The sequence below is a fragment of the Colobus angolensis genome, unplaced genomic scaffold (assembly GCF_000951035.1).
Source record: "Colobus angolensis palliatus isolate OR3802 unplaced genomic scaffold, Cang.pa_1.0 Scaffold10, whole genome shotgun sequence".
In the NCBI taxonomy this organism is placed as follows: domain Eukaryota; kingdom Metazoa; phylum Chordata; class Mammalia; order Primates; family Cercopithecidae; genus Colobus; species Colobus angolensis.
This window is the reverse complement of record NW_012110919.1, coordinates 12,393,802-12,406,180: the sequence shown is the minus strand read 5'-3', so window position 1 is coordinate 12,406,180 and position 12,379 is coordinate 12,393,802. Positions and strand designations below refer to the sequence as shown.

The 12,379-nt window shown below is 36.1% G+C and overlaps 1 protein-coding gene across 3 annotated transcripts in view; it reads right to left on the bottom strand.

Annotated features, from left to right (window-relative positions):
• Nucleotides 1–12,379, bottom strand: part of ANO4 (anoctamin 4) — a 405,598-nt gene that overhangs the window by 13,479 nt on the left and 379,740 nt on the right. For all 3 annotated transcript variants that reach the window (XM_011934758.1, XM_011934750.1, XM_011934766.1), the window contains 2 exons: nucleotides 5,160–5,312; nucleotides 4,028–4,175 (listed from right to left, as the gene is read on the bottom strand). In XM_011934758.1, coding sequence (XP_011790148.1) covers nucleotides 4,028–4,175; nucleotides 5,160–5,312 — 301 coding nt within the window. The remainder of the gene's footprint in view (nucleotides 1–4,027; nucleotides 4,176–5,159; nucleotides 5,313–12,379) is intronic.

Sequence of the window (12,379 nt, the reverse complement as noted above, 5' to 3'; positions counted from 1 at the left end):
GTTTTACATATTGAACATTGTGGCAAACACATGCACTTACTGAGATAACAATGTTTGAAACTTTGGGTGAAATTAGCACTTAGATACATCCTGTATACGTTTTTCTTTAAACAGTGTTTTACATACAAAAGCTTGGGTTTTGGGGTCAAATCTTAGTTCTGCTGGTTTCTAGTCATGTAATATTGGCACGTTATATAACTTCTTCTTCTTTTTTTTTTTTTTTCTGCAACAGGGCCTTGCTCTGTTGTTCAGGCTGAAGTGCAGTGGTGCGATCATGGCTCACTGCAGCTTTCATCTCCCAGGCTCAAACAATTCTCCCACCTCAGACTCCTGAATAGCTGGGCCTAAAGGCATGTGTCACTACACCCGATTTATATAACTTCTTAAAGTGACAGAAGTTCTCACCTCATAGGGTCGTTGAGGGGATTAAATTAAATGATGAATGTGTAGCACGTGATACAGATCTTAGCCTATAAGTAAGATAAACGTGAGTGGTGATTATTCATTTTATTTATCTCTTGCATCTCGCAGGGGGTCAATAAATAATTACTGATTGAATGAATAAATAATGATATTCAGATTCTCTTCATTAACACGTCTGGCATGATTTTTCCAAGCTGCTGAACACTAAACCAAAATGATGACATGAACACAGTTCTGAGAACACATGGGTTCTGCATGTTACCTTTCTCAAGACAAATCACTGGCTTTATCATGGCCTTAAAAAAATGAACCAAGCTGAAGGGCCCATTTGTCAAGTCACTCCTAGGTGAAAACAAATGGTCAAGGGGTGTGTAACATGCCTTAGTCCAAATGGCAGCAGGCCTCCCCTACTACTCGCTCGAAAAGGTAATTCGGAATGATGTCTCCCTTACCTACGAACTGTCTAGAACTGGACATGAAAATAAATGAGTGCCTTGATGATGATTAGCTGTCACAGAGAGGGAGCAAGTTTTAGCAGAGTCTTTCTAAAGATCTGAGCTGTGGGAAGGGAAAGGTGTTCTGGGAACTGGTGAATAAAAAAGGCCCAGCACTGAAATGGAATATTCATGACCCCTCCTGCACTCTTACCTCACAGACCAGCCCCAAGGCTTTATCAAGACTAACGCTACTGTCCATTGGTTGTTCTGCTCCAAAACTCCATTCAGAAAATTTAAATTTAAATAAAACACCTGTCGCACTGGCCTATGCATGTAATGACAGTCATAAATCCCAGTTGAAAATGTGTCTTTAGTGGGTAGTTACTCCTGAGTGCAAAGCATTTAAATGTGTACCTAGTGTATGAACACACAGTTATCAGCTGTGTATGTCTTCCTTCCATATCATTGCCATAATTGGGGAAAAAATGGATGCTAGGCATTTCACTAATTCCTTTCACCTTTTGTAGACTGTTAGTTATTGCCAACATCTATTACCAAAACCAAATAGTCGAGGTGGTCATCAATTCAGGCAAGTGAGATTTCTCACACTTTGCTGTATAAAGTTCAGCTAGTGGCATGCAAGTGTCAACTCACCGACCCATTGTTATAGCAGGAAGGTCACAGGTAGTAGAGAGCCCATGTCTATCACTGGGTTTACTGGCAGGAATGCTATATACTCTCACTGTGACCCACAACCAGTTCTCAATGAGACAGAGGGAGATGAGGTTACACTGATGATCAGGGAGAATGGAGAAGTACCAAGAAAAAAGTAACAGACAAAGGAAGGGTTTCCTATGAATATAAAGTCATTTTTCTTAAAGGAGTGGTAGATGGCCTCTGTAGGCACTTTCAAGAAAGATCTAGAAAATGTCTTATATAGGGTAGTGCCATTTGGATTAGGATGCATATCTCTTCCATGTAACTTCTGAGATGACCACACACTCATTTAAATGTGAGAACTCTGCCATAAAAGTCATTTGCCACTTATTGTTTTCAATCCTTTAATACATAAGAAAAGGATGAGCCAGCAATCACTGTACTACCCCAAAGGCTTATGACTTTCTATACCTTGACAATTCTGCTACTCTTATGAGTTCAGTAATTTCTAAAGCATTTCTAAATGGGAAAAAGAAAAAAAAAAAAAACCTGAAAAGTAATAGAGTGGCCAGTGAGGCAGAAAATAAGATTCATGAAGAAACATACATAAATTTAACTATTTGAAAACATGAAAAATGACCAGGGGATTAGAAAACAAAAGGCAGATATATAAATTGAAAGTGGCAGAAGGCTAAGTCAAAGAGAAAAGTTAGAAAGAAAGAAAATAAAAGCTCTGAAGAGTCCAATAAAATCTATATAAGGAGGCTGTTAGATACACTTTAATCGCTGTGGACATTGTCTTAAATCTAATAGGTTGTTAAAATTCTAAAGCTTTGATTCGCTATCAATTGTGCATAAAGGTTCCCATTTTATTTTTTGGTTCCCCGTAAAACAAGGTAGATTTCACCATATTTGAATTTGGGAAAGAACAGAAACACCACTGGGACTGGGACAGAAATTCCAGGGGGTTTACTGTTACGGGAGAGCCTCAAGGGCTGTGAGGTGCAGGATGGAGAATGAGTCGAGGTTCTACCTTCACATGGGCTCCCAGAGTTACTCTGCCTTGTGATTCTGGGCTTAACCTTTTTTAATCTTTTCCTGCTCCTCAAAGTGAAGATAATAATGCACGTCCCACTCCCAGGGCTGCTTTGAGAATCAAATAATATGTGAAAATGGTTTGAGTGAAGGTAAGCTTTTTTAGGCTAAGCCAAGCAGAGAATGTCAACGATAGTTGCAATTAGAAAGAAATGCCTGGGCAAAATAACGTGTCTTTAAATTTCTCTTAAAATGGGATGGTATGCTCACTGAAAGTTGCCAGATAATTAGTGTGGGTGGCCACATGCTTATAGTAGTCAAGAACTTTATAGAAGCCTTTTCAAATAACTGGATTGTGAGCTTTATGACATTCCTCAATCATTCACGCCTTAGCCCATTTACGTAGGATTAATAATGAACTTGGACCCAGGCCAGGTTAGCATGAGTAATGAAATTGGACCCAGGCCAGGTTTGCATGAGTTCAGTTGATTGGATTTGGTGGCACTCAACTCCTTGGGGTCGATCAGCTACCATGGCTGCAGAGGACAAATCAATCTGGCTCAGGCTAGTAAACCAGGGCTGCTTGTGTAAGTAGACAGCAGCCCATGTAGGGTGATTTCTGGGTTATTAAGAAGACCCTGTGATCCCCAAACACACCTCACTCTGACCTGTAGACATCTAAATCCCATAATAAGAATTTAATTATTTTGGCTTTAGCCAAACAGGGATTTTGAAAGTATGTTAAGACTTCTTGTCCTTTTTCCAAGGTACAGGAATGAAAGCTAGGGGATGCGTTATAATTTTGACTAGGCTTTATCTGACCATATGTAGACTGCCCTGGCTTTGCAAACCATTGAGGCAATGCCATAGAATTGATCGCCCTCCCAGGGAGTTTAGTCCATCCAACTTGCTTGGGGTAATATAGGCATTAGTCAGGTCAATACCCAGGAAAAAGTCTTTCACTTACTCATTCCACAAATACTTATTGAGGACCTACTGGCTACTCAGTACATAGTTCCATATTTCCTATGTAAGATCTGCAGAGTCTACACATAATGACACAATGTAAATCAGATTGTAACTGTCCTTTTGCAAACTCATAAAATGATATCACTATACACATCATATACTACTTTTTTGATATACACATTAGCATATCACACATTTCTAAATTCATAGTGGGCAGAGGTCGGGGTAGGGAAAATGATTAATTGCTACTCTTACATTGAATTTCCTCTAAAACCTGTCTGACTTGTATGTCCTCCAACTCTTTGGTAGATGAGGACATGTTTTCTTTGGATGACAGTGTTATTATTATTATTTATAATAAATCATAATTCCACTTTCCCTATCACAGGTCTTTCCTTCTGGGTATGTATTCCATATTCTCCAGTGCAAAGTCTTCTGTCTGAGTGTCCAACCTCAAAAAATGGCTAGGAAATAGAAATTGTATAATGGTTTTATAGCAAACTTACTTTTGCCCAGCTTCTCCTTGGCCTGCACAAGGTCCATACTTATAAGCATATACCAAGCGAGGGATAAAGTCAGATGTTATCGCTATGACAAATGCATTTGTAATAACAGAGAGAATTCCAATGCCTTCAAGAATTCCATACCAAATTCCTATTCAAATAGAAGTGTTGTGTTAGTTCCATACACAAAGCAGAGGTAATAATTATGAAAAAAATGGGAATTCATTTTTAAAAGTCCTTTTCATGGGTCCGTTCTTCATCTTTCCAAATACTGACAGTTGCAACCAGGAGGATTTGTGCAACGTGGCATTGAGGAAGTTTCTATGGGAGTGTCTATATGCTCATGACTTAATAGTCAGGATCAGACATGAGGCAGAGAATTCTGGTCAATGATAAGGCACCAAAATACCATCTGATAGGATCAGCACACATAATATCAAGCCCCACCAGACTGGGAGCTCCTTAAGGGTATGGATAGCGTCCCTTCTGTTCATCTTTGTGGGCCTTGCCCATGACACACTGACCCAGGGTAGGTGCTCACAGAATGTGTGTCTGTTTCACATGGAGGTTAAAAGACATCATTAGCAATAACATCCACATGCAATTCTCTTCCACACATATTGGCTGGGTGACTGCCTGCTCTGTGCTAAGCACTGGATGCAGAGATGAATAAAAGACAGTCTTTGATCTCAGGCAACTCTCATTGGGGTTGCATCTGATTGAACTCAGCATCTCTAGTCAAATACCAAAGTTCACCTCTGCCATTAGAAACACTGGATTAGACTTCATGTAAATCAGGCAAACATTTAGGAAAGAATAAATCAAAGTTAAACAAAGGGAAGATCTGTTTCAAAAAGAATGTAAGTGATAACAAATCTAAATTTTAGATTTAAGAAACTTAAGATAGAAATAATCAAATTGAGAAACTATTTAAGCACAAATTCTCTAGCACTGGAAATTACAAACTTCCAAATAGCAGCTTTACTTCTTGCCTAATATTATTTAAAACTAATACAATTATTCTTTGCAAAATTAGGGGAATGATCTTACATGGAAACCATAATTAAAATATTTTAAAATTTTACCTGCCAGATGTTTAATATTTATTTTAAAAACATATGTAAATCCAACTTACCTATGTCTTTGGCCCTTGAAGCTAAAGGTCTCCTCCACTGTGTGACAAATTTGTAAGCATCAAGTCGAATTTCAATTATGTTATTCAGTAAGGCCAGAAGTGGTGCTAGGGGAAAAGCTGCCACAAAGATAGTTGTGAATCCAAACTGAAGAACTAGAAAAGAAAAAAGGAAAAATAACAGAGAGTATTGGTTTTCCATTACTATTTTCAAAGGGATCATAATCTGGATACGTTATTGTCTTAAGTCCCATTTTTCCTAATACAGATGCCCAGGGGACATCTCTTCCAGAAAGATGGCCAGGAGACTGGAAAAAGAGGCACTTCCTGGGCCTGGAAGCAACGGAATCCTGGGAGCTATGAGATCTGGACCTAGGATCCAGATCTTGTATCCTAAATATCATTCTCTATCCAAAGGAATCAGTGTTCCTTGGAGGAAGGTTTGATTCCAGAGCTACGATGGTAGGGACAATACAAGAGAAGCCTGGGACATCTTGTGATGCCAGAAAGGAAGGAAATGCTCAAAAAATGATGGGGACATGCCAATAGGACACAGAACAAACTTGAAGGCACCCCTAATAGCCAAATCTGGAACAATTTGTATGAAACAATATTAATAATGAAAGCATGGGATTATAGCCCAAAGACTAAGTATCTAAGTCCAGACTGATGCAAATATATACTTACATAAATAAGTGATTAAATAAATAAATGGGAGATAAGGAGTGGCTCTTCCTTATGGTAGAATTCTAATTAATCAATATAGGAGGAATGATGAAAATTTAAAAATCACCATTAGTCAAAGATCATAGTAATAATTTTTGTAGGCAAGAAATATCAAAGCATGCTAAAATTAGTAAAGGAAAGTATACTGAAGAAACTAGGATAGTTGCAGATTCTCAAAGTATCTCCTCACATAATTTTTACTAATTACAAAGGGGAAAACAGTAACTTTTTAGCAGAGGAACCTGGAAAACATCTTTTTGTTTTTTGAGATGGAGTCGAGCTCTGTCACCCAGGCTAGAGTGTAGTGGCGCGATCTCGGCTCACTGCAACCTCCACCTCCTGGGTTCAAGTGATTCTCCTGCCTCAGCCTCCTGAGTAGCTGAGATTACAGGTACCCACCACCACGACCAGCTAATTTTTGTATTTTTAGTAGATACAGGGTTTCCCTGTGTTGGCCAGGCTGATCTCAAACTCCTGACCTTGTGATCTGCCAGCCTCGGCCTCCCAAAGTGCTGGGATTATAAGTGTGAGTTACCGTGCCCAGCCAAAAACATCATTTTAACCAAGTGATCAAAGTTAATATCACCAGTAATACGACATAATGATGTTATACACCCCGATATGATGCACTGAGGAGGGTATAACATCATTTCTGTGGTATTCTTGCCAAAAATGAATAACTCCAACCCAATTATGCAAACACACGAGACAAACCTGAATTGAAGGAGCTTCTCCAAAACTACTGACAAAAAATCTGCAAATATGTCAAGATCATGAAAAACAAAGACTGAGGAATTGTCATCGATCAAAAGGAACTAAGGAGACAACACATCTAAATGTAATGTTGGATCTTGTAAGTATTGTGAATAAGAAAAAAGTTATTACTGGGAAAATGCAAAATTCAAATAAGGTCTGTAGATTAGATAATAGCATTGTATTCTTAACTTTTCTAGTTTTAATAAATACGTTAGATATTAACATTAGCAAAAGTAAGGTAAAGTATAGAAACTACTCTTTTTGCAACTTTCAAAATAAAATTTGTTTTAAAAGGGGGTGGTTTCTGATGCAAAACAACCAGTCATCATAATGGAAAATAAAAAAATAAAATTTACTGGGCATCATGGACGAAAAGTATTTGGCTGTTTGAATGACTATGTATATATACATATATGACTGTAAAAATAGTAAAAATATATTTACAAATTTGATTTTAGAAAGTAACAATAACAAAACAAGGATTACACATATATAGCATTTTCTATGGAAAAACAGGCATTGTTCTAATTACTTCATATACACTAACTCATTTAATTTTCATGACAACCTTATATGGTGGGTACTATTATCCTCATTTTACCGGTAAGGAAACTGAGGCACAAAGAGGTCAGGTAACTTGCCCAAAACAAGTAACTAAGAAGGGACTCTAATCTCAGTGGTGTAGCTCCAGAGTTCTGCAGAATCCATCTACCTCATCTTGGTTATTTTGCCACCTCCAGGTGTCCCCTGTCTTTGGTCACATTCACACTTGGTGTTTGTGCTAGATGGCTCTTTACGCACCAATAGATGTGGGTATTCCCTTCTCTTTCGACCTTGGTTTTATTTTTCTCTTGCCTTCTCTCTTTCCTTGGTAAGTCCATCTACTCCCATGACTTCATTATTATCTCTCTGATAAGGGTTCTCAATTCTCTATCTCTAACCCTGACTCTTTTCAGGGAATTTCCACTTGTCTGTTATGCTACAGAAACAGCACTCCCCAAACCAATCTCTGAACCTCATCCTTGAACGTATTTATCCTTTTATGTCCCTCCTCCTTTCCTCTCTTCAGAATCAACTTGCATAAAAAACAGGTCTCGGCTAGCTTAGCCTTCAGAACCATTAGCCTCCTAGTCCTGACAATTACTCTTCAAAAATGTCTCTCATTTCTCCCTCTTCTGCCCTATCCCCACTTGAGTTCAGACTCTGATTTTCTAACTGGCTTTTTTTGCCTCCAAACTTTCAGCTCCCTACCCTATCATTCTGCTGTCAGTATGTCTAAAATGTTGGTTCAACCCCATCACTCATCTCCCTACACAGAATATTTCAGTAGGTTCTCACTGGCTGCAGAATAAATCCCAAACTTTTCACCATGCCATTCAAGGATCTCAGTAAATTGACTCCAAGCAAACTTCCAAGCCTCATGTCCAAATACACCCCACAAAGAAAACAGGTTTCCCAAACAATCCTCTACTCCGGCTATACCAGTAGCCGATTCTGATTTTATGTGGATACATCATATACACACTTAGTGTTTCTATGACTACTTTGATAAAGTAGTCATTCTTCCTTCAAGAATACACTCAAATGCACCCTCTTGAGTCTTCCGTAATTGTAATTAACTACTACCTCCTCTGTAGCTGCCACAACTCTGCTCACCACCATAAAACTTACTTTATCTTGATTTTACGGTGTTTTGCCTTTTCCCCCTTTTGCAGTGAGCTTCATGAAAGTAGAAACAGCAACTTCTTTATGTTTCTTTTTCCTACATACTCACTACAGGGGTTTTGTGTATGGGAAGGACTTGTCAGGTATCAAATAATGCTGGTTCAATGACTGACATGTAATGACAACGAAGAAAAGCCAGAACACAATGAAAACCTATCAGGTAGATATAAAACTGACAGAGATAATTCTTACAATCACTAACAGTACTGGATGTTATGGACAGAAAAATGCAACTAGAGTTTAGTTCTTTCAGGTTGTATTTATATTGAAAATAACTGCAAGTTTAAAAGGAAAATGTGTTTAGTTCATTGGTAGTTTTTGTTTATCTGACACCTAATGAGTTTCATTATCTAGTTAAATATTATGGCCTAAAATCAAACCAACTAATCATTTTTACATAGCACAAAGGTGACCCACATGATATTGGTCTTGAAGTGATTAACTGTGTAATGCCCATTAGCTGCTGCTTTTTTTTTTTTTTGTCAAGGGAAGAGACTTGTACAATAGAGGTAGATTAATTTTAAAAAATTCTTTGGCAAAAAACTTTTAAATATTGGAAAGCATAAAGAATGATATAACAAACTTCCATATACCCATGGAAATGTTAGTATTAACTCTTGGTAACATTTTATCATACCTGCTTAATATCTTTTTATAAATAAAATAAATACTATATAGATAAAACTGAATTCTCCTCTATTTTTGCTCTTGAGTGGTTTCCTCTCCCTTCACAAAGACAATTGCTGACATGAGTTTTGCATGCATCCTTCCAGTTCATTTATATATATATATACACACACACACACATAAATGCCCATATAGCAATAAATTATACATAGTGCATATATCATGTAAATAATTTTTGTGCTTAAACTTTACATAATGATAGCATTATTTACAATTTTTTTGCCCTGTTCATATCACATGATAATTTTGAGATATTATCTTGAGCTATATAGATCTAGTTAAACTTTTAACTGTTTTATATTCTAATATATAAGTTTACCTCCTTTTAATTTACCCCTTCTCGGACATTACCTCTTCAAATATCACTTTTCCTCTTTCTTTATTCCTTTCTGGGACTTCTATTACAAATATTTCAGCCTTTTTGGCTGTTTTGCATGTTTCTTATGTTTTCTGCTCTGTTTTTCTGTTCTTTTCTCTGGGCTTGTTTGGATTTTCTTTTTATTGACTTGTCTTCAAGTTCACTAATTTACTGTCTTATGTTGAGTCAATCTGCTATTTTTGTTTTCTTTTTTTTTTGAGGCGGAGTTTTGCTCTTGTCGCCTAGGCTAGAGTACAATAGCATGATCTCAGCTCACTGCAACCTCTGCCTCCTCTGTTCAAGTGATTCCCCTGCCTCAGCCTCCAGAGCAGCTGGGATTACAGGCACACACCACCACACTAATTTTTGTGTTTGTAGTAGAGACAGGATTTCGCCATGTTGGTCAGGCTGGTCTCGAACTCCTGACCTCAGATGATCCAACAACTTTGGCCTCCCAAAGTGTTGGGATTACAGGCGTGGGCCACCGTACCCAGCCTCAATCTGCTATTAAACATATCAAATGAGTTCTTAATTCCAGATTTATATTTTGCAATTCTAGAATTATTTTTATAGATTTTAATTCTCTTTTAAAAGTCTCAATTTTTCAACCGTTTTTGTCAAAATTTTCTTCTATTTTTATATATAAATCATAGCTATTTGAAAGTCTCTACACTAAACCCAATTTCTGAATCATCTTTGGGTCTCCTTTTCCCTCTTATTAGTCACATTTTCTTACCTTTTTGCATACCTAGTAATCTTTTTATTGTATGCCACACATGTAGAGGCTCTAGATCAAGGGTTAGCAAACTATGGCCTGTGGCCAAATATGACCAATCATCTGATTTTCTTTTTTAACTGCCTGTGAGCTAAGAAGAGTTTTTATATTTTAAAAGGCTATATTTTAAATTGCTGTAAAAGTGTCTACATAATAGCCTTGATTGTGCCATTGGTTCAAAAAGCCAAAATTATTTACTATCTAGCTCTTTAAGAATAAATTTGTGATACTCTGCTCTTAGTGATGTTCTTTTCTACCATAAAGAATTCCTCCTGGTTAGGCAGATAAGAGAAATCACTTAAAGCTGGTCACAGATTAAGCTGGGCTAGTGCCGGCATAGAGTTTTTGTAAAGCTTAGTCCACCTTTGATTTGTTCTTGTTCCTTTGCTGTGATTGAGAACCTGGTGGGTCCCTATCTCCTTAGCTCTGAGAGGCAGTAAGAGGCTCAGTCCTGCCCTTTGAAAGGTTTTAAAGTTAGCTCTTCAGCCTCTTGCCCATCACATCCTCAGTGTTGTATTATTAAATAATTACTTTACATAATGATAAAAACATCAACAGTAAGTCAGAATAATCCAACTTGTATGTACAAAATAACCCAGTTTCAAAATACATAAAGCAAAAGTTGACAGAACTAAAAATAGAGTAAGATAAATCCACAATCATACTTGTGGATTTCAGGTATGTAACTAGTAGATAAGAGGCACAATATTTAACAAGGACTTAGAAGATCCGAAAAACACAATTAATCAATCTTGCCAAATTGACATAAAAATTTAGAGCATTATACCAAACAACCAACTGCAGAACATACTTGAAACATATATCAACACAGATAGTATAAAGGAGCATAAGGTAAATATTTATATATATATATAATCTTTATATATATACACACAATATCGAAAGACTGAAATAACATAGAGAATATCCTCTGATAACAGTGTAATTAAATTAGAATCAATTATAGAGCAATATATCAAAACTCTTTAGATGTTTTGATACTAATGCATTCCTTCAAAACGCATAGTCAAAAATAAATTACAAGGGAAATGGAAAATGTTTTGCTAATAAAATACAACATATGAAAACTTGTGGGATACAGCCAAAGCAGTATTTATAGAGAACATTATAGCACTGAATCCCTATATTAGAAAAAAGGAAAATCTGAAAATCAGCATCTTGAGATGCTGAGAAAAAAAGTGAAACTAAACCCAAAGGAAGTAAAGGAAGGAAATAAAGATAAGAGCAGAAATGAATGAACCAGAAGGCAAAGGTGTAGTAAAGAAAAATCAACAAAGCCCAAAGTTACTTTTTCTTTTGAAAAGATTAATAAACCTCTAAGGTACTGTTTTAAAAAAGGGAGAAAAGCACAAACTATGAAGTTATAAGTAAAAGAAAGGGCATCACTATATACCCTAGATATATAAAAAGTTAATAAAGAGATATATAAACAATTTTATGCTACTAAGTTTGAAAACTTAGATGAAATGAACAAATTTCTTGAAAAAACACACAACTAATACACAACTTATGAAAACAGATGCTAGAAGAAATAACAACTGAAATAGTCCTATTCTATTAAGTAAAATAAATCTATAATTAAAGTTCTTCCCATAAAGAAAATTTCAGGTCCTGCTACTTCATTGTAAATTATTCCAAGTATGTAAGAAAGAAATAATAGTAATCTTATGTAAACTGTTTAAGAGAAAAAAATTACCCAATCATTTTAAAGGACTATCATAAAAATGATACCCAAATCTGAATGAAACATTACAAGAAAGAAAAACTACACTATAACATCTTCCATGAATTTGTGTATAAATATCAGAAGCAAAATATCAGCAAATTGAACTTGGTAATTAAAAAAATGCATCATGACCCAAGTGGAGATATTTTTCCAAGTTTGCTAGGTTACTTTAACAACTTTTTAACAACAAAAAATAATCAATGAAATCCACTATATTAGTAACATTTTTTAAAAAATCACATAATCATTTCAATAGATTCAGAAAAATGACATGATATAATATAATACTAATCATGATAATAACTCTCAGCTTCTTTAAGGAAACAATAAAAAGTATGTACAAAACAATACAGCTAGCACCACACTTAACGGTAACATACTGAACATTTTCACCCTCAGGTCGGAAACAATGATGTCCAGTATCACCAGTTTTTTTTTTTTTTTTTTTT